The following is a 21790-nucleotide window of genomic DNA, read 5'->3' as shown; positions in this document are numbered from 1 at the left end:
TGCTGCACCATAATACTGGTGTCTACTACAGGTTCACGAAAAAATCTCTCTGCATTTCCCTCAGTCACAAATGCAGATTATAGTACAGAATTTCTCAAGGAAATTTCTTTGGAAATTTGATGCAGAGATAGAGTATCTGAGCTGGCTTCATAAACACTAAGTTAAGTCTGTAATGTCTCTTTTAAAATATTTTTTTCTCTGCCATAATTGCATTGACTGTGCATGGTGTTTTCCTGGAAATTCTCTGTTCACAATCTCTTCATAGCTTCCCTGATGGTTTCTTGTCTTTTTCCCTGAATACTTCTACATTCTTCTGAACATTGCTCATTCCAGAGTGACTATTGTCCCCATTTCAGCCTACTGTGCAATTGCCCTTGATATAGTCAGGCCTTTCTGAACAGAAATTCCTGTTTCCCTCCAGCTTGGGCATTTTTCACAGCCTTTATACCACAGGTTTGATAACCTGTTGAATGCTTCTGTGTGGCTGTCCAAATGCTCAACAAATCTGAAATGAAATGGCATCCTTCCTTCTTCCTCCATATGCATGCAGAAGTTATACAACTGCCATTTTTTGTTATGTGACAGAGTTGACATGTTGACCAGGAGTGTTCTATCACAGGTGATGATAACATTTGAAGACCTGGCTGTGTACTTTACCTGGGAGGAATGGCAGAACATGAACCAAGCTCAGAAAATCCTGTACAAGGATGTGATGCTGGAGACCTACAGCAGCCTGTTCTCCTTGGGTGAGTGACACTCATAACATGCCCAATGGTAACATTTTTTCACTATTTGACAAATAAGTGAGCACTATTTATCAACTTTATAAATGAGGGACAGGAATAGAATTTGAGTCCATGAAGAATCTGATTATATACTATCTGAGAAGGAATTCAAATTGGAACATTTGTTGCATAGCTCCTGGACCAAGCTGTTCACCTTTAATTAACCCAAGATAGTGATTTCACAAAGTGTTACATTATTTCCATTACTAGGGCATTGCAGGACCAAACCTGACTTGATCTTGAAGTTGGAGCAAGGAGCAGAGCCCTGGATGGGGAAAGAATGCTTACATCATAGCCTCCCAGGTCAGTGTGTACATAATGGTCAGGGCGGCCAAAGTAGAATCATTGCAGCAGATGTTGAGTGGTGCTCTTTTTATGAAATTTTTCCAAGTCTTACTTCAGACACAGTTATTCTACAGTATCTATGGAGATCAGTATCTCTGGTAAAGGCGAAGGAAATGAAGTTTCATGTGTAACTCAGCAACTGATCAAAATCTCCAGAATTGCATATTATCACAGAGGAGTGTTTATGTAAAAAATGAAAGGAGGTCCCTAGGGATGACAACTTCACAATGAGATAGAAATAAATTTTCAAGAAATTAAGCAGATTCTGGTCTACAGAAACAAATTCTTTAAATTTCTTATGAATGTATACCGAAGGTGGTACATTGGAACTTTCTGCAACTGTTGTAGTTCTCAGAGGCTGAGGATATCAGGTTTCCTTAGAAATATGGGGAAACTGTAATAGAGTGCAGATAAAACAGTTTTTCATTAGAAAAATCCCACAAATGCTGTTTCCCTGGGAAGACAGAACATGAGATAACCACAGATGCAAATCTTGTCCCTTAAATGTGATCCTGCTTGGAATACAGACACATTAAACTCTTCTCCACCTGCAAGAAAATGATCCAGTAAAAGTTTCCCATATTGATGTTTGAAATATCAGAGAAGTACAAAACAGACAATTTTAGAAAAATGAACTGGAATGAATAGGACAAGGAAAAATTGATTTCTTGGCAATAGGTGATTATTTTTACTAAACATATGTCCTTTCTTTAAAATCTTATATAGTTGTTTCACCTTTGTGAAAGGCAGGAAGTCAGTGAGAGGAGAAACAGTGAGAAAGAGATTTCCTATTAGCTACGTCCCAGATACCTGCAACAGTTAGGTCTGACTAATTTGAAGCCAAACGCCTGGCATTCCAACTATTCCAATCTGATGTATCACAGGGTCCCAAGCACAAGAGCCATTATCTCCTGCCCCTAGTATACATTACTAGAGAGCTGTATTTGAAGCAGAGTATCCTGGGCTTAAATTGGCACTGTGTTTGGATGCAGACATTCCAAGCAATGACTTGTATTCATTTTGTTAATTCTATCCCTCTTAAATACAAGTAACTTCATTCCTTTTACATGAGTATGCCAGGAAAAAGAATTATATTTGATTTATTGACAGCACTGTTTTTTTTCTCACTTCAGTTGCCATGAAAAGGGATGACCTGATTAGGAAAAACCAGAAAAGTCAGGACAAAAATCTGAATCAGAATGTTATGAAAAACAATAAGACATCAACTCCCAAGATAATTGAATTAAGAAAAACACTTCATTTAAGTTCAAACCATATTCCAAAACTGAGTATCAAAAAGAGAATCTATTCAGGAATGAAACCTGAAGAACGCAATGTATGTCACAATGTGTATCTGCACTGTGGGCCTGTTCAACTACAAACTGGAGAAAAATTTGATGCTACTAATGTACCTGGGAATGCTCTCCAGATCTGTGAGGCTCTTAATCAACAGCACAAAAATCAGACTGTGCAACAGGCATTTGAACCAATTGGAAAAGGGAAAGTCTTCAAAAGGAAAAATATATTTTGTAAATCTGAGAGGCATTTTATGGTAGAAAGTAGTACATCCACTGCCACTATTGGTAAGACAACTCAAATAGAACATGATTTCCATAAAAATTCTAACCTCAGTATGCATCAACAAAGTCCCAGAAGAGAGAAAGTTTATGAATATAGTAGTTCTTTGGAACCTGTCATTGATCAATCACCTCTTAAAATAAATCATAGACCACATATAGGGAAGAAACCCTATGCATGTAAGCCTTGTGGAAAATCATTCAGTTATAAATTCTGCCATGCAATTGATTACAGTACTCACGTAGTGGAAAACTCTCATGTGTTTAATGAACATGGAGAAGCCACTTACCAGAAGTCACATCTCATAAATCATCAGAGAATTCACTCAGGTGAGAAACCTTATGAATGTAATGACTGTGGAAAATCCTTTGGCCAGAAGTCACACCTCATAAAGCATCAGATAATTAACACAGGGAATAAACTTTATGAATGTAATAACTGTGGAAAAGCTTTTGGCCTTAAGTCACATCTCATAAATCACCAGAGAATTCACAGGGGAGAGAAACCTTATGAATGTAATGTCTGTGGAAAAGCCTTTGGGAAGAAGTCATACCTCATAAATCACCAAAGAATTCACACAGGAGAGAAACCTTATGAATGCAGTGACTGTGGAAAAGCCTTTCACTGTAAATCAGTCCTCACAAAGCATCAGAGAATTCACACAGGGGAGAACCTTATGAATGCAAAGAGTGTGGTGAAAGCCTTTGGCCAGAAGTCACACCTCATAACGCATCAGAAAATTCACACAGGGGAGAAACCTTATGAATGCAGTGACTGTGGAAAAGCCTTTTGCTGTAAATCAACCCTCACAAAGCACCAGAGAATTCACACAGGGGAGAAACCTTATGAATGTAATGACTGTGGAAAAGCCTTTATGTGGAAGTCACGTCTCATCATTGAGATGCAATAAATATTAAGGTGTACATAGCTTTTTTGTTTGCCAATTTCATTTCCTTTGGGTAAATTCCAAGGAGTGGGATGGCTGGGTTGAATGGTAGGGTTATCTTCAGGTTTCTGAGGAATCTCCAGACTGACTTCCATAGTGGCTTGACCAGTTTGCATTCCCACCAACAGTGGGTTAGTGTCCTCCTTTCCCCACATCCTCACCAGCATCTCTTGTTGGTAGATTTCTGAATGTGAGCCATTCTCACCGGGATGAGGTGAAACTTCATTGTGGTTTTGATTTGCATTTCCCTGATTGCTAGTGACCCTGAATAATTCTTCATGTGCCTATTGGCCATTTGGATTTCCTCTTTGAAAAATGTCTATTGAGGTCCTTGGCCCATCTCTTAAGTGGGTTGTTTGTTTTGTTGTTGTGAAGTTTCTTGATCTCTTATTTTTTTACTTTTATTCTTTTTCTTTTCTTTTTTTTTTTTTTTTTTAGTCAGGCAGAGTTAGACACAGAGAGAGAAAGGTCTTCCATCCATTGGTTCACCTCCCAAATGGTCATTATAGCTGGCACACTGTGCCGATCCAAAACCAGAAGCCAGGTGCTTCCTCCTGGTCTCCCATGCTGGTGCAGGGCCCAAGGACTTGGGCCATCTTCCACTGCCTTCCCAGGACACAGCAGAGAGCTGGACTGGAAGAGGAGCGACTGGGACTGGAACCCCGAGTGCTGGCGCCACAAGTGGAGGATTAGCCTATTGAGCCTTGGTGCCGGCCAATCTCTTAGTAGATTCTGGTTATTAAAACTTTATTGGTTGCATAGTTTGCAAAATTTTTTTTCCCATTCTGTTGGTTCCTTTTCACTTTCCTGATTCTTTTGCAATACAGAAACTTCTCAATTTGATGTAATCCCAATTGTTAATTTTTGCTTTGACTGACTGTGCCTCTGGGGTTTTTTTCCAAGACGTCTTTGCCTGTGCCCAGATTTTGTAGCATTTCTCCAATGTTCTCTAATAATTTGATAGTGTTGGGTTGTAGATTTAGATCTACATGTTGACTGGATTTTTGTATAAAGTATAAGGTAAGGATCTTGCTTCATGGTTCTGCATGTGGAAATCTATTTTTCCCAGAACCATTTGTTGAATAGACTCTCCTTGCTCCAGGAATTAGTTTTAGCTCCTTGATCAATTAAAACTTGGTTGTAGATGTTTGGATTGGTTTCTGGTGTTTCTATTCTGTTCCATTGGTCTATCCATCTGTTTCTGTACCAGTACCATGTTGGTTTTTTTTTTTTTTTTTTTGGACAGGCAGAGTGGACAGTGAGAGAGAGACAGAGAGAAAGGTATTCCTTTGCCATTGTCAAGGAAATAAAGTGGCAAAAAGGAAACACAATGTGTAAAGATCAATTTCTAAGGAAAAAATTATACATATAAATACATGTGTGTACATATACACACATAATTATATAGGATGGCCCTTAAATACATAGATAATTCATAAAATCTAAAAATAATACAACTGATACACAAACTCAACAATATTACTGGAAAGATCAATGTATAAAATCCACTAATTATTAAGCACTAGCAAGAAACAAACATAAAATAATATTAATGGGCAAGAGGCAGAATAGAAAACAAATAAGTACAGTAGAGAGGTTAAAAAAGAAGGATTGAATTATGTAATATGTAGAAACATTCAAATATCAGCATTAAAAACCCCACATTGAAATGAGTCTGAAATATGAAGAAAATGTAAAACACCAAAGCCAATAAATAGCCAATATACTCTAATTCACCCTAAGCAAGTTACTGCAGCCTCCAGGTGGGATTCTCCCAGGAAGACCCATGAGGAGGCAGGAGGGTCCCAGCAGGTGGCAGGATCCCGCTGGTGAAAGGGTGCAGCCTAGAGGAGGCCCTTGGCCCCTGAACCCAGGCCTCACCTCTCTACCATCTGAAGCAGCCTGGAGTTTCATGTCCCTGCTGTAAAGATGCTGATTTGTTGCATCTGCTGGGTCCTGCGTGCTGACGGCTACGTGAGCTGTCCAATCAGGTGCGGTGATGTCACTGCCACAAAATCACACTGGATTGTTACACCGTAGAGTTCCAAATTCCTGGAGGAGAGAGGTCCAAGGAGGGGCCTCTGCCACTGGGAGACTCAGGAACTAGTGTGGTATCTGCTGTTAGCTGACCTTGTCCACCGCAACACAGCCTATCTCGGATGCCTGGGAATGGTGAGTGTGTGTGGCCAGGTGTCCAGAGTCGGGGAAGGGGAAGCTGGTGGTACCTTCTGGCAGGACGTGGGCTCCCAGAGGTCATCTGTGGAACATTGGGCTTCATCTCACTGTCAGCACAGCACTTCCCTGGGTTCCTTGACTGGCACCCTGGACCCAGGCACCCTGCCCCTTTCTTGTTAGCAGAGAAGTCTCATCCCCAGAGCCATCTATGGAGAGCTGAGGGGTTGCAGCCCCGCATCTCCCCGATTGTGCAGTGGGGACAGAGTGGTCACTAGGGAGCAGCAGTGCTGTGTGTATGGGGTTCATGCACGTGAGGAACTGTCATCTATGGGGTCCTCAGTTCTCCTTTCTTCCCATGTGGGAAACAGGGTCTCAGTTCCAGGACCTGGCCTTTCTGTGTAGCTTTCTAGGAAATTCCCCAGTAGTTCTAGTATGTGGAATTATTAAGTAGAAACAGTGTAGAATGCCTACTGATTTCTAAAATTTACAAGAAGGTTGAAACTGTTTAAATTTATTAAACAGTTTTTCTGTGAGACTGTCAAGAAAACTTGAGAAAAGTTCTACTTTATTACACACAATGCTTTTTTAAAGAGATCATATAATAGATGTTTTTGCACTGATATTTGGTAAATAATGAAAGATTTCCCATGAGACTTTTTGTAAAGGAATTAGGACACATATTAGTTTCTCATTTAATGTCTTCATTTTTAAATATTGTTTATAGCCATTCACTATATTCCTACTAAACTAGGGTCTTTTTGCATTTTATTTGTTAAACTTTTTTTGGTGAAGTATTAAGACTTTTTTTTTTTACTGTAAAGTGTATTTAAAATGTTATCTCAAAAACTAAAGAAAAATACAAGGAAGAAGAGTGGGAGAAAGAGGAGGATATATCATTATTATTTCAGAATTGTGTATACAAACAATATTGCATATTGGTAGTTTAAAAATTACCAATTTGAGAAATATTTAAATATATAATTTGACAAATATTTAAAGCAAAATGAAACATTGTAGATACTTTCATTTTGATTATCATTCTTATCTATGAGATTAGAAAGAAATTCTATTTTCTCATTTTAAAATATCCTAATATATTAGAGTGGATAGAGTTCTTGGCTCCTGGCTTCAGCATGGCCCAGTCTTGGCCATCGTGGCTATTTGGAGAGTGGACCATCAGATGGAAGATCTCTCTCTTCTTCACTGTCTCTATAACTGCCTTTAAAGTGTATAAATATGTTGAAGATTTTCCTTAATTTCATTCTAAAAATGTGTCTCTGTTTACATGTATGCATTATATGTGCATCACAGAACATTCAGAAAATTTAGTATAAGTTATGGGAAGAGATCAAATCTCCTTCCATATTCAGTCACTTAACATGTACATAAAGATACATGCATATAGATGTATACTTCTACAAACAAAACCATGACCAAAATAGACATGGCATTTTGTAGTCTACATTTCCTACTCAACGATGTGTAACGTGTTTTTCCCTTCATGTTGTTAATTATTCTTCTTATAGTTCGTGATTTGGGTCATTTTTTTTTTCATGAAAGATCTCCGTGAGTGAGATACCAGTGGAAAGAACAGGTCATCAAAGAAGGAGGTACCTTTCTCTGAAGGGAGGAGAGAACCTCCACTTTGACTACGACCTTGTGTAAATACGTTCAGAGTTGGTGAACTCAGGGGGCTTCCATAGCCTTGGCAACTCATGACAAGAGGCTAGGGTGATTACTGATGCCATAAACAAGAGTGTCAATTTGTTAAGTCAACAACAGGAGTCACTGTGCACTTACTCCTCATGTAGGATCTCTGTCCTTAGTGTGCTGTACATTGTGATTTAATACTATAACTAGTACTCAAACAGTACTTTTCACTTTTTGTTTCTGTGTGGGTGCAAACTGTTGAAATCTTTACTTAATGTATGCTAAACTGATCTTCTGTATATAAACAGAATTGAAAATGAATCGATGTGAATGGAATGGGAAAGGGAGTGGGAAAGTGGAGGGTTGCAGGTGGGAGGGAATTTATGGGGGGAAGCCATTGTAATCCATAAGCTGTACTTTGGAAATTTATATTCACTAAATAAAAGTTAAAAAAAATTCGTGATTTCAATTGGCTGAAAATATTAACCTCTCCTTTTGACCTCTTAAGCTTTAACAATTTTCTATGATGAATAATTATAGTAAACACTCTTCATAAGTCATATGTCTGGTTTTAAGATTAGAATGCTTTGTGTAAGTTGAATTACTAAGCTTGAGATCAATTACTGGGACCCAGAGTAGGGACATTTATGGGTTATAATAAATAATGCTAAACTTCCCTACAGAAAAGGCAGCAGTAATTTAGCTACCTACCAAAGTGGTATAACAGTCATTTTTTTGAGAAAATGCTTAGTAATAAGAGGTATTGGAAATTTTTTTTTTATTTTTTTAAACTTTTATTTAATGAATATAAATTTCCAAAGTACGACTTATGGATCACAATGGCTTCCCCCCCATACCGTCCCTCCCACCCACAACCCTCCCCTTTCCCACTCCCTCTCCCCTTCCATTCACATCAAGATTCATTTTCGATTATCTTAATATACAGAAGATCAGCTTAGTATACATTAAGTGAGGATTTCAACAGTTTGCTCCCACACAGAAACATAAAGTGAAAAATAATAGATGATTTTTTTAAATGATGATGAAATCAGATCAGACCTATTGTCATGTTTGATCCCAGTGAGAGTCAAGTTGGGAGTTGATAATTTCTTTTTTTTTTTTTTTACAGAGGATCAGTTTAGTACACATTAAGTAAAGATTTCAATAGTTTGCACCCCAATAGAAACACAAAGTGAAATATATTGTTTGAGTACTCGTTATAGCATTAAATCTCAATACACAGCACATTAAGGACAGAGATCCTACATGAGGAGTAAGTGCACAGTGACTCCTGTTGTTGACTTTACCAATTGAAACTCCTGTCTATGGCATCAGTAGTCTCCCTATGCTCCAGTCATGAGTTTCCAAGGCTATGGAAGCCCTCTGAGTTCTCCGATTCTTATCTTGTTTAGACAAGGTCATAGTCAAAGTGGAGGTTCTCTCCTCCCTTCAGAGAAAGGCACCTCCCTCCCTGAAGACCCGTTCTTTCCACTGGGATCTCACTCACAGAGATCTTTTGCCAGAGTGTCTTGGCTTTCCATGCCTGAAATACTCTCATGGGCTTTTCAGCCAGATCGGAATGCCTTTAGGGCTGATTCTGAGGCCAGAGTGCTATTTAGGACATCTGCCATTCTATGAGTCTGCTGAGTATCTCACTTGCCATGTTGGATCACTCTCCCCTTTATTCTATCGGTTAGTGTTAGCAGGTACTAGACTTGTTTATGTGCTCCCTTTGACTCTTAGTCCTTTCATTATGATCAATTGTGAACTGAAATTGATCACTTGGAATAGTGAGATGGCATTGGTACATGCCACCTTGATGGGATTAAATTGGAGTCCCCTGGTATGTTTCTAACTCTACCATTTGGGGCAAGTCAGCTTGAGCATGTCCCAAATTATACATCTCTTCCCTCTCTTATTCCCACTCTTATGTTTAACAGGGATCACATTTCAGTTAATTTTCAACACTTAAGAATAACTGTGTATTAATTACAGAATTAAACCAGTCATATTAAGTAGAAAAGACAAAAAAACTACTAAGAGGGATAATGTATTAAGTTGTTCATTAACAGTCAGGGCTATGCTGATCAAGTCACCGTTTCTCATAGTGTCCATTTCACTTCAACAGGTTTCCTTTTTGGTGTTCAGTCAGTTGTCACCGATCAGGGAGAACATATGTTATTTGTCCCTTTGGGACTGGCTTATTTCACTCAGCATGATGTGTTCCAGATTCCTCATGTTGTTGCAAATGACTGGATTTCATTGTTTCTTACTGCGGTATAGTATTCTAAAGAGTACATATCCCATAGTTTCTTTATCCAGTCTACCGTTGATGGGCATTTAGGTTGGTTCCAGGTCTTAGCTATTGTGAATTGAGCTGCAATAAACATTAGGGTGCAGACCTCTTTTTTGTTTGCCAATTTAAATTCCTTTGGGTAAATTCCAAGGAGTGGGATGGCTGGGTCGAACGGTAGGGTTATCTTCAGGTTTCTGAGGGATCTCCAGACTGACTTCCATAGTGGCTTGACCAGTTTGCATTCCCACCAACAGTGGGTTAGTGTCCCTTTTTCCCCACATCCTCGCCAGCATCTGTTGTTGGTAGATTTCTGCATGTGAGCCATTCTAACCGGGGTGAGGTGAAACCTCATTGTGGTTTTGATTTGCATTTCTCTGATTGCTAATGACCTTGAACATTTTTTCATGTGCCTGTTGGCCATTTGGATGTCCTCTTTTGAAAAATGTCTATTGAGGTCCTTGGCCCATCTCTTAAGTGGGTTGTTTGTTTTGTTTTTGTGGAGTTTCTTGATCTCTTTGTAGATTCTGGTTATTAACCCTTTATCTGTTGCATAGTTTGCAAATATTTTTTCCCATTCTGTCGGCTGTCTCTTCACTCTCCTGACTGTTTTGTTTGCAGTACAGAAACTTTTCAATTTGATGCAATCCCAATAGTTAATTTTGGCTTTGACTGCCTGTGCCTCCCGGGTCTTTTCCAGAAACTCTTTGCCTGTGCCAATATCTTGAAGGGTTTCTCCAATGTTCTCTAGTAACTTGATGGTGTCAGGTCGTAGATTTAGGTCTTTAATCCATGTTGAGTGGATTTTTGTGTAAGGTGTAAGGTAGGGGTCTTGCTTCATGATTCTGCACGTGGAAATCCAATTTTCCCAGCACCATTTATTGAATAGACTGTCCTTGCTCCAGGAATTAGTTTTAGATCCTTGATCAAATATAAGTTGGCTGTAGATGTTTGGGTTGATTTCTGGTGTTTCTATTCTGTTCCATTGGTCTATCCATCTGTTTCTGTACCAGTACCATGCTGTTTTGATTACAACTGCCCTGTAGTATGTCCTGAAATCTGGTATTGTGATGCCTCCGGCTTTGTTTTTGTTGTACAAGATTGCTTTAGCTATTCGAGGTCTCTTGTGCCTCCATATAAATTTCAGCACCAATTTTTCCAGATCTGAGAAGATGGTCTTCGGTATCTTGATTGGTATTGCATTGAATTTATAAATTGCTTTTGGGAGAATGGACATTTTGATGATATTGATTCTTCCAATCCATGAACATGGAAGATTTTTCCATTTCTTGGTATCCTCTTCTATTTCTTTCTTTAAGGTTTTGTAATTTTTATCGTAGAGATCTTTAACGTCCTTGGTTAAGTTTATTCCAAGGTATTTTATTGTTTTTGTAGCTATTGTGAATGGGATTGATCTTAGAAGTTCTTCCTCAGCTATGGCATTGTCTGTGTATACAAAGGCTGTTGATTTTTGGGCATTGATTTTATACCCTGCTACTTTGCCAAACTCTTCTATGAGTTCCAATAGTCTCTTAGTAGAGTTCTTTGGGTCCCCTAAATAAAGAATCATGTCATCTGCAAAGAGGGATAGTTTGAGTTCTTCCTTCCCAATTTGTATCCCTTTAATTTCTTTTTCTTGCCTAATAGCTCTGGCTAGAACCTTCAGAACTATATTGAATAGCAGTGATGAGAGTGGACATCCCTGTCTGGTCCCAGATCTCAGTGGAAATGCTTCCAACTTTTCCCCATTCAATAGGATGTTGGCTGTGGGTTTTTCATAGATTGCTTTGATTCTATTGAGGAATGTTCCTTCCAAACCCAGTTTGCTTAGAGTTTTCATCATGAACGGGTGTTGTATTTTATCAAATGCTTTCTCGGCATCTATTGAGAGAATCATATGGTTTTTCTTCTGCAGTCTGTTAATGTGGTGTATCACATTGATTGTCTTGCGCACATTAAACCATCCCTGCATACCAGGGATAAATCCCACTTGGTCTGGGTGGATGATCTTTCTGATGTGTTGTTGCATTCTATTGGCGAGAATTTTATTGAGGATTTTTGCATCTATGTTCATCAGGGATATTGGTCTGTAATTCTCTTTCAGTGCTGCATCTTTTTCCGGCTTAGGAATTAAGGTGATGCTGGCTTCATAGAAAGAATTTGGGAGGATTCCCTCTTCTTCGATTGTTCTGAATAGTTTGAGAAGAATTGGAGTTAAGAGAATAATGATACTTCCCAATCTACTCTTTTTCTCTCTGTCTCTCCCTCCCTCCCTCCTCCTTTCTTTCTTATTTTCCCCTTAATTTTTACAATGACATACTTTTAATTTACTTTATACACAAGCTTAACCCTCCACTAAATAAAGAATTCAACCAGTAACAAGTTGTAAGTCAGTAAAATAACAACAACAAAAAAAATCAACCAAAAAAAAAAAAAAAAAAACTGTTCCTCAAGAGTATAGACCAGGACTGAAAAAAATCAAATGTAAAAATATCAATTTTGATCATACACACTACATTTTTTACTCTGTATATTAGCCATAACTAATGAGGGTAACATATGCTATTTACTTTTACGGGGCTGGCTTATTTCAGTAATCATAATAGTCCCCAGTTTCATCTAGTTTCTGGCTAAAAAAAAAGGATTTCAATTTTTAATAAAATTTTTTTCATTAAAATGTTTAATTAAAAATTTCATTTTTAATTCCATTGTGTGTGTGTGTGAGTGTGTGAGTGTGTGTGCATCTCACGATTTCATAGTTATCAGTTGATGGACATCTGGGTTAATTCCATATCTTAGGTATTGTGCATTGAGATGCAATAAACAGAGGGTGCAGATAATATTACATAAGCTGATTTCATTCTCTTTGGGCAAATAACCAGGACTGGGATTGCTAGTTCATATGGGAGATCTATTTACAGATTTCTGAGGAATCTCAATACTGTCTTCAAATGTTGGCTGCACTAATTTGCATTCCCATCAACAGTGGATTAAAGTTCCTTTTTCATCACATTCTCACCGCAATTTGTTGTTGTTTGATTTTTGTATGATACTCATTCTAATTGTTGTGAAGTAAAACCTCATTATGGATTTTATATGCATTTTCCTGATGCGAAGTGACCCTGAGCATCTTTCCATGTGTCTGTTGGCCATTTGTATTCCATCCTTTAAAAAATCCCTGTTTATATCTTTAGCCCATTTCTTAACTGGATTGCTTGTTTTTTGTTGTTGAGTTTCTTGAGCTCTTTATATATCCTGGTATTAGTCCTCTATGGAATTTTTAGTTTGCAAATATTTTATCCCTTTCTGTTGATTTCCTCTTTAATTTGTTGAGCATTTCCTTTCCAGTGTAGAAGCTTCCTAGCTTCATGTAATCTCATTTGTCTATGAGTGCCTTTTTTGTCTGTGTTTCTGAAGCGTTTTCCAAGAAGCCTTTGCATGAGCCAATGTCTTGTAGTGTTTTGTCTTAGTTTTCCTTGAATAATTTGGTGGTTTCAGGTCTCAGATTTAAGTCCTTGATTCACTAGATATGATTTTATGTAGGGAATAAGATAGGTGTTCTTGTTTCATACTCATGTATACAGAGATCCAATTTTTCCAACATCATTTGTTGAAAAGAATGCCCTTTCTGCAGCAAGTGATTTTAGGTCAATTGTCAAAGATTTCTTGGTTGTAGATGCATTAGTTAATTTCTGGAGTCTCTAGTCTGTTCCATTGGTTGACCTGTCTAATTTTGTGTCAATACCAAACTGATTTGATTATAATTGCCCTGTAATATTTCTTGAAATCTGTTCTTGTGATGCCTCCAGCTTTACTTTTAATGTTTATGATTGCTTTGGTTACTTTTGGTCTCATGATTTTGTAAGACTTTTAGGTTGATTTTATGCACATCTGAGAAAAATGTTTCAGCATTTTGATTGGGATTGCATTGAATATGTAAATTGTTTTTGCAGTATGGAGATTTTGATAAATTATTTCTTCCAATGCATGGACATGGAAGATTTTTCCAATTTTGATTCTTTTCTATTTATTTCCTCATGTAACTTTCATTGGAGAAATCTTTGTATTCTTGCTTCAACAGATTTTATTCTTTGTAGCTATTGTGAATGAGACTGATGTTATTAAGTTCTATTTCAGCTATTACATTGTTTATGTATATAAAAGCTTTTGATATTTATGTGTTGATTTTATATTCTGTAACTTTGCAAATTTCTCTTATGAATTCCAATAACCTTTAGTGGATTCTTTTGGTTTTCCTATGTATCAGATCATATAATCCACAAACAAGGATAATCTGATGTCTTCCTTTCCCAATTTTACACCTTTTCTTTCTTTTTGTCTAATGGCTCTGGCTAAAACTTCCAGAATTGTATTGAATAGTAGTGGTCAAAGTGGACATCCTTGTCTGGTTCTGGATCTCAATGAAAATGCTTCCAACTTTTTACCCAAAAGTATTATGGTGACTGTTTATTTGTCATATATTATCTTGATTGTGTTGAGAAATGCTCCCTCTATACACAGTTTTCTTAAAATTTTATCATGAAAGGATTTTGTGTTTCATCAAATGCTTTCTCTGCAGCTATTGAGATAATCATACATATGGTCTTCATTCTTCAATTCGCTAATATGATGTATCACATTTATTGATTTGTGCATATTAAACAATCCCTGCATATGATGGATAAATCACACTTGGTCTGGGTGAGTGATCTTTCTGATGTGGTGATGGATTCTATTGGATAGTAATTTGTTGAGGATGTATGCATGAACACTCATCAGAGATATTGGTCTACAGTTCATTTTCTTTGTATCTTTTTCTGATTTTATAATTAAGATCATGCTAACTGCTTAACAGGAGTTTGGGAGGAATCCAGTTTTTTCAGTTGGTTTAAATAGTTAACATGAATTGGAATTAGTTTATTTATTTATATGAGAGGCCAAGTTACAGAGAGAGGGAGATACAGAGACAGTATTCCATCCACTGGTTCATTCCCCAAATCCAATCCAGCTGATGCTAATGCACCCAGGAAAGCATCAGAGGATGACACAAGTGCTTGAGACCCTGCACCTATGTGAGAGACCAGGATGAAACCATTGGCTCCTGGCTTAAGGCTGACCCAGTCCCATTCCAGATACTGCAGCCAATTGGGGGTGAACCAGAGAATGTAAGATCTCTCTCTCTCTCTCTCTCTCTCTCTCTCTCTCTGCAGCTCTGCCTCAAAAATAAATAGGGGGAAGTGCTTGATGCAGCAGATTATGCCACCATCTGCAGTGCCCGCATCCCACACGAGTGCCAGTTTAAGTCCCATCCAGCTCCCTGGTGATGTACCTGGGGAAAGTAGAGGAGAATGGTCTGGGTCCTTGGGCCCATACCTACATGTGGGAGACCTGAGAGAAACTCCTGGCTCCTTGCTTCGGCCTGGCCCAGACTCAGCTGTTGCAGCCATTTGGGGAGTAAACCAGTGCATAGAAGATCTCTCTCTCTCTCTCTCTCTCTGTGTGTGTGTGTGTGTCTTTCTAACTTAGACTTACAAATAAATATTTTTGAAAGGTCACAAATGATTTTCACAGTTTTTGAGGTTGCTTTTCCTTTTTTTGTTACCAATATATTTTATTTGAAAAGCAGAGAGAGAGAGAAAGAGAGAGAGAGAGAGAGATATCTTCCAACTTCTGATGTGTTGCCCCAAATTACCACAATTTTTTTGCTTGGTCCAGGCTGTAGCCAGGAGCCTGGAACCTGATCGGAGTCTCCCATTGGGGTGACAGGGGCCCACATACTTGGGCCAACCTCTGCTGCTGGATGAATTAGAATTAATATTAGCAGGGAGCTGGATTACAAGTGCGTCACTAGATACCCAAACCAGCTCCAACAGAGGATGCCAGCATCACAGGTGGTAGCTTAACCAGCAGTGCTACAATGCAGGTACTTGATGTTGCGTATTCTTAACTGGAATCACTTTGTATTATTTTCTGTATGGGCCTCCATAATTTTTCTATGTTTCTCTTTTATTGAATAGAAAAATATATTGCATTAATTCAGAAATTATTATTTTAAAGTCTTAAAAACCAGTTTTTATATTTTACATTGTAATCATCATTATAATTCTTAAACTTCAGAGACAAATCTAACCTTTGCAAACAATATTTTGCGGCTATTTACATTTGAAGCATCCTGTTAGTAAAACTTCCTGCTATCCTGTGATTGACAGTTTTCACAGAATACAAATTCATTATCCTATCATGTTTAGAGCTTTTGCCTTATAAGCCACTTTCCCTAATTGATTGTTTATATTATTAAGGAGAATTCATGCATCCTACTGTTTTTGCCATTTATTTTAAAATGAAAACTATGGAGAACAGTTACTGAAAAGATAGTGAACGGGAGAGAGTTGGCTTGTGTGTGGGGATTTAAGCCATGGAAATGGCCTCATGAGTAACTAACAGCCTTACTGTATCAATTGACTTAAAATATGTTCCAAAATCTGTATATATGAAATACGTGAAGCTTGCATACCTTAAATATAATTTAAAAAAAACAGATTTTGGGTCCGGCCCCATGGCTTGCTTGGCTAATCCTCTGCCTGTGGTGCTGGCATCCCATTAGGCATCGGGTTCTAGTCCCGGTTGTTCCTCTTCCAGTCCAGCTCTCAGCTGTGGTCCTGGAGGGCAGTGGAGGATGGCCCAAATGCTTGGGTCCATGCATGGGAGACCAGGAGGAAACACCTGGCTCCGGGCTTCGGATTGGTGTAGCTCTGGCCATAGTGGCCATTTGGGGGTGAACCAATGGAAGCAAGACCTTTTCTCTTTGTCTCTCTCCCTCACTGTCTAACTCTGTCAAATAAATGAAGAAAAATAAAGAAAAAAACACAGATTTTTCCAGAATTAAAATCATTTAGCCTAGATTCTTGCTTTATCAATAGGGATCTTTTCAATTGAAAGGAGTTTAGTAAAAATTACACCTAAATTACCAGAATGTGGCCTTGTACCTAAATACCATTATTTCTAGTGTGGCTTTCAGGGCACTGACATTTTAAGAAATACGACACCCATTTCTCTAATAATATGCTGTGGGTGTTTGGATCTGGATAATCTGAAAGATAAATATTTTTCTATTGTAGAATTTCATAGAAAATCATTGAATGATCCAGATGTAAAATTAAAAAATCTGGGCCTGGTGTTTTGTTCTACTGGCTTAAGCCACTGCATGCAATGCAGGCATTGCATATCTAAGTGCCCGTTTGAATCTTAGATTCTCTGCTTCCAATACAACTCCCTAGCAATTTGTCTGGGATGGTAGCAGATGGTCCATGTGGTTGGGTTTCTGCCAGCCATGTGGGAATCCTGGGTGGAGTTTCACATTCCTGGTTTTGACCTGGGACAGTGCTGGCCATTGTGGCCATTTGGGTCTCTGTCTCTGTTTCCTTCTCTGTCTTTTCTCTCTCTCGCTTTTTCAATAAATAAAAAATCAAATTAATCCTAATGCTTAAGAACTTGGTGTCCTTGATACCATGTTAAAGACATGGCTTTTATCTTACAGAAAAATTTAACAAAATTTATAAATGCCTTTGTCAAGTGGAAGTTTTAAGAAGATTCTCATTAGGCACATCTGTGTAAGAGGAGTTTTATAGTTTCAAACATTTTTCTTTCTGTAGTTTCAAATCACTTGAAACCCCTCATTACCATTCATTTTCCTCATCCCTAGCTTTCTAGATAACCATAGTATTTTCCTTTGTTTTATATGTTCAGTAATTTCATAAGAACATGTCTAAGTTTAGAATGTTATGGGTGATTTTCTTAAATACATTTTGCACTGCATAAATATATATGTTCAAGTATATTTTGCACTTAAAGTGTTTTAACTCTAGATTTTCAGCATGTGTTCTGTTCCATTGCTTCAGCATGCTTCTGTGTTGGCACTGTTGATGAATTATCTTCTCTATGTACAACATTTGTATCCTCTCTAATCCATTTTCTTTTTTAAGAAGATTTATTTATTTATTGGTAATTTTCTCTGTTAATGCTATGTCTTTTTGTTTTATTCTGATCAATCTAACTGGCCAGGATAGATGTTAATTATCTTTATTAATTTCCACACAGATTTTTGTTACATTGTTTTTTTTTCCCTATTTTTTTTCAAGTTTTATTGACTTTTTTTGCATTTCCCAATAAAAGTGGCTACGCACTGGGTCATGTGCATACGTGGGGACAGACAGGCACATTTGCGTGGGTTGCGTGGCTGAGTGGCACTGGTGCAGATTCTTCATGGGGATGCACTACTCGCTGACAGACTGTGCGCTGCAGTGTGCAGTGCTGGGGTGTCCTTAGCTGTGTGGTGAATTCTCAGCAGCCAGGGGATGACCCAAGAAATATGTAGGGCAGAGGCCTCAAAGCCAGCATTGCAGTCGTAACGAGTCTCTGTGTGGGCATCACAAGTGGTTCATTCTCCCGCCATAGGACAAGTGACGCAGAGGCTGAAGGGCACCCCAACTTCCTGTCTTTGTTTTATACTCTGCAGTACACAAGCCCCATAAGACATAACCACTAGGGGGCCTCCTCTCCACAGGCGCCGGAGCCACCCAGGGCCAGGCTGCAGTCCCCACGGGGCTGACCTAGTTCTCCGTGCTGGGGACACCACTTCTGGGACCACATCCTTGAATTTATCATTGATGCTGCAGTTTACTTGGACTGCTCTGGGGAGCTATCATAGCCCTAGTAGTTTATGAACCACAGAAATGGGCTCACAGTGGATGCAGTAGTGGGGGTCTCAGATGATGGGCCTGGCAATTTGGGGTGCATCAGGGTCTGGTGTCTGGATGGAGATTCCCAGAATTTTCAAGGGGATAAATGGAAAAGACGCACACTGGATCTGTTTTGTGAGGTTGCTGAATGCACCTGGTCACCTCACAGCCTCACCTGGTGATAACCCCATTCCCACTTGATCACCTGTCAGCATTTAGTGCTCTGATCAGACCACAGCAGACATTTATCTTCGTGTTCTACCTGTTGTTTGGGGTTTAATTTGCTCTTTTTCTAGTTTCCTTAGGTGGAAATCAAGGTAATTGATTTGAGACAATTCTTATGTGAGGGGGCTTCAAAAATTTCAGAGAAAATTCAATTCTCTTTTTAATGTGGTTTTTAAAAGATTTATTTACTTATGTAAAAGAATTACATGAAGAGAGAAGGAGAGGCAGAGAGAGAGAGGTCTTCTATCTGCTGATTCACTCCCAACTGGCTGCAACAGCCAGAGCTGTGTGGATCAGAATTGAGAAGCCAGGAGCTTCTTTGGAGTCTCTGACATGGGTGCAGGGGCCCAAGCACCTGGGCTGGATGGGAAGTGGAGCAGCAGGACTCAAACTGACACCCATATGGGGAGCTGGCACTGCAGGCTGCAGCTTTACCTGCTATGCCATAGCTCTGTCCCCAAGGTGTGTTTGTATAAAGAACTTGTGAAAATCCCTTACAGGCTGGTGCCGTGGCTCACTAGGCTAATCTTCCGCCTTGCGGCACAGGCACACCGGGTTCTAGTCCCGGTTGGGGTGCTGGATTCTGTCCCGGTTGACCCTCTTCCAGGCCAGCTCTCTGCTGTGGCCAGGGAGTGCAGTGGAGGATGGCCCAAGTCCTTGGGCCCTGCACCCCATGGGAGGCCAGGAGAAGCACCTGGCTCCTGGCTTTGGATCAGTGCGGTGCACCAGCTGCAGTGCACCGGCCACGGCGGCCATTGGAGGGTGAACCAACAGCAAAGGAAGACCTTTCTCTCTCTCTCTCTCTCTCTCTCTCTCTCTCACTGTCCACTCTGCCTGTCAAAAAAAAAGAAAGAAAATCCCTTACAGACATTTACTGCTATTTTTTTCTTTAGTGTCTAAAGATACATTACATAGATTCTCTTATGTTGTATTTTCATTCAGCATTTATAACTTCTAATGTCTTTATTAAGTCTTGGACTCAGTTTTACAGAAATGTGTCCTACTGAGTTGCTACGAACTTCAGTGTTTTCCTGATACTTCGGTATGATAGTTCTTTTGTATTTGGCTTGTGGTCATAGAATATAATTTGCACTTCTCCCTTGTTAAAGTGTTTATCCAGATTCTTTGGTCATTTTAGGGGAGCTTTTGTCTTATTGCCAAGTTTTAAGAGGTTTTTGATATACATTTTTAAATCTGATAGTCTATTTTGCAAATGAATCTCCAATTGGTGGCTGTATTCTTCATTTTGCTTATCAGATCTTTTGCAAACTACAAGCATTTATTTATTAAATTATAGCATTTTGATAGATTATGCTTTTGTTGTATCCAAAAACTTTTACCAATGATAGGGGTTTTGGCCTAGCAGTTAAGATGTCTATGCCTTGGACTGGTGTGTCTGAGTTTGCAACCTAGTTCCTTCTGATTCCAGCTTACTGCCAATACAGACAGCTGCAGGCAATAGTGATAACTCAACCAGTTGGGTTCCTGCCACACATTGGAACTCCAAGTTGAATTCTGACTGGCTGTTGTAGGCATCCAAGACATGAACCAGTAGATACGAGCTATTTGTCTATTTGTCTTTTTACCTTTTTCTGTGTCTCTCTCAAATAAATAAGTAAAATGATAAGCAACTGAATAAAAATTTGCCACTAAAACCACCATTTGTTAGGTTTTCTCCAAATGTTGTCTTCTAGGAATTTTATACTTTCCTCACACTTAAGTGTGTCATCCATTTTGAGTTAATTCTTTTGAAAGGTGTGAGGTCAACATCTAGAATATTTTTTTAAAATTTTATTTGACAGAGTTAGACAGTGAGAGACAGAGAGAGAGACAAAGAGAAAGTTCTTCCTTCTGTTGGTTCACCCCCCAAATGGCCGCCATGACCAGAGCTACGCTGATCCAAAGCCAGGAGCCAGGTACTTCTTCCTGGCCTCTGATGCAGGTGCAAGAGCCCAAGTACTTGGGCCATCCTCCACTGCCTTCCCAGGCCACAGCAGAGAGCTGGACTGGAAGAGGAGCAACCAGGACTAGAAGCTGGTGCCCATATATGAGGCCAGCACCGCATGTGGATTAACCAAGTGAGCCATGGCGCCGGCCCCTAGAATAATTTTTTTAAATAGGTTCATCTACTTTTGCTAGAACCTCTTTGGTGAAAAATCTATTCTTTCTCTATTGGATTGCCTTTGTTCCTTTGTAAAAATTATGTTGATTATATTTATGAAGTTCTAATTCTGCAATATTTTTCCAACTTATTGACCTCTATGGCTATTTTTTCACTAATACCATGCTGTCTTTATGGCACTAACTTTACAGTAATCTTGAATTCCTGTATCATTAGTCTTCTAAACTTCTTCTTCATTTTATGTATTTTGCTGACTATTCTGTCTTTATTTCCAAATAATTTCTAGAATCATTTTGTTGATATTTAAAAAATAGTTTGCTTGGAATAATACAGATTTTGTTGACTTTTGAGATCAGATTGGGAAGAATTAATGAATGTTCCCAGACTTCAGCTAGAAATATCTCTGAATTTATATTTTTCAAGATTTATTTATTTATTTATTTGAAAGGCAAAGTTACAGAGAGGCAGAGAGAGAGAGAGAGAGTCTTCCATCCACTGATTCACTCCCCAAATGGCTCCAATGGCCTGAAGCTGGGCCAATCCTGAGCCAGGAGCCATAAGCATCTTCTGGGTGTCCTATGTGGGTACATGGGCCCAGGGATTTGGGCCATCTTCTACTGCTTTCCCAGACCACAACAGAGAGCTGGATCAGAAGTGGAGCCACTGGTACAGGAACTAGTGCCCATATGGGATGCTGGCACTGCAGGTGGTGACTTAACCTGCTGTGCCACAGTGCTGGCCCCAGAGTTTATTTATATAGCTTATTATGTTTGAGAGTTTTCTGATATTGCACTTGGACATCTTCTATGTATTTTGTATCCAAATATTTAATTTTATACTAATTAAATGATATTGTATCATAAATCATATATTCTAAGTATAAATAAAAGCAATTGATGTTTGTATGTTAATGTTTTAGCCTGAAATTTGGCT

General features: G+C 38.8%; 1 protein-coding gene across 1 annotated transcript; it reads left to right on the top strand.

Moving 5' to 3' along the window:
* The first annotated feature begins 446 nt into the window (after window positions 1-446).
* LOC127486387 (zinc finger protein 717-like) lies at window positions 447-3618 on the top strand. Its single transcript, XM_070067870.1, has 3 exons — window positions 447-746; window positions 996-1088; window positions 2264-3618. The coding sequence occupies exons 1-3, from the start codon at window positions 545-547 to the stop codon at window positions 3616-3618; spliced, it is 1650 nt and encodes a 549-aa protein (XP_069923971.1). The 5' UTR covers window positions 447-544.
* The last annotated feature ends 18172 nt before the right edge of the window (window positions 3619-21790 follow it).

This window comes from Oryctolagus cuniculus, unplaced genomic scaffold (assembly GCF_964237555.1).
Source record: "Oryctolagus cuniculus unplaced genomic scaffold, mOryCun1.1 SCAFFOLD_57, whole genome shotgun sequence".
Taxonomy (NCBI): domain Eukaryota; kingdom Metazoa; phylum Chordata; class Mammalia; order Lagomorpha; family Leporidae; genus Oryctolagus; species Oryctolagus cuniculus.
Note: the sequence above shows the minus strand (reverse complement) of the source record. Positions and strands in the feature narration are given on the sequence as shown.

Bases quoted from the DNA above. Each gene is read 5' to 3' on its own strand.
- LOC127486387 (XM_070067870.1), top strand. From the start codon at position 545: ATGCAGAAGTTATACAACTGCCATTTTTTGTTATGTGACAGAGTTGAC. The intron at 747-995 runs GTGAGTGACACT...TTCCATTACTAG, and splicing joins CAGCAGCCTGTTCTCCTTGG to GGCATTGCAGGACCAAACCT. The intron at 1,089-2,263 runs GTCAGTGTGTAC...TTCTCACTTCAG, and splicing joins CTTACATCATAGCCTCCCAG to TTGCCATGAAAAGGGATGAC.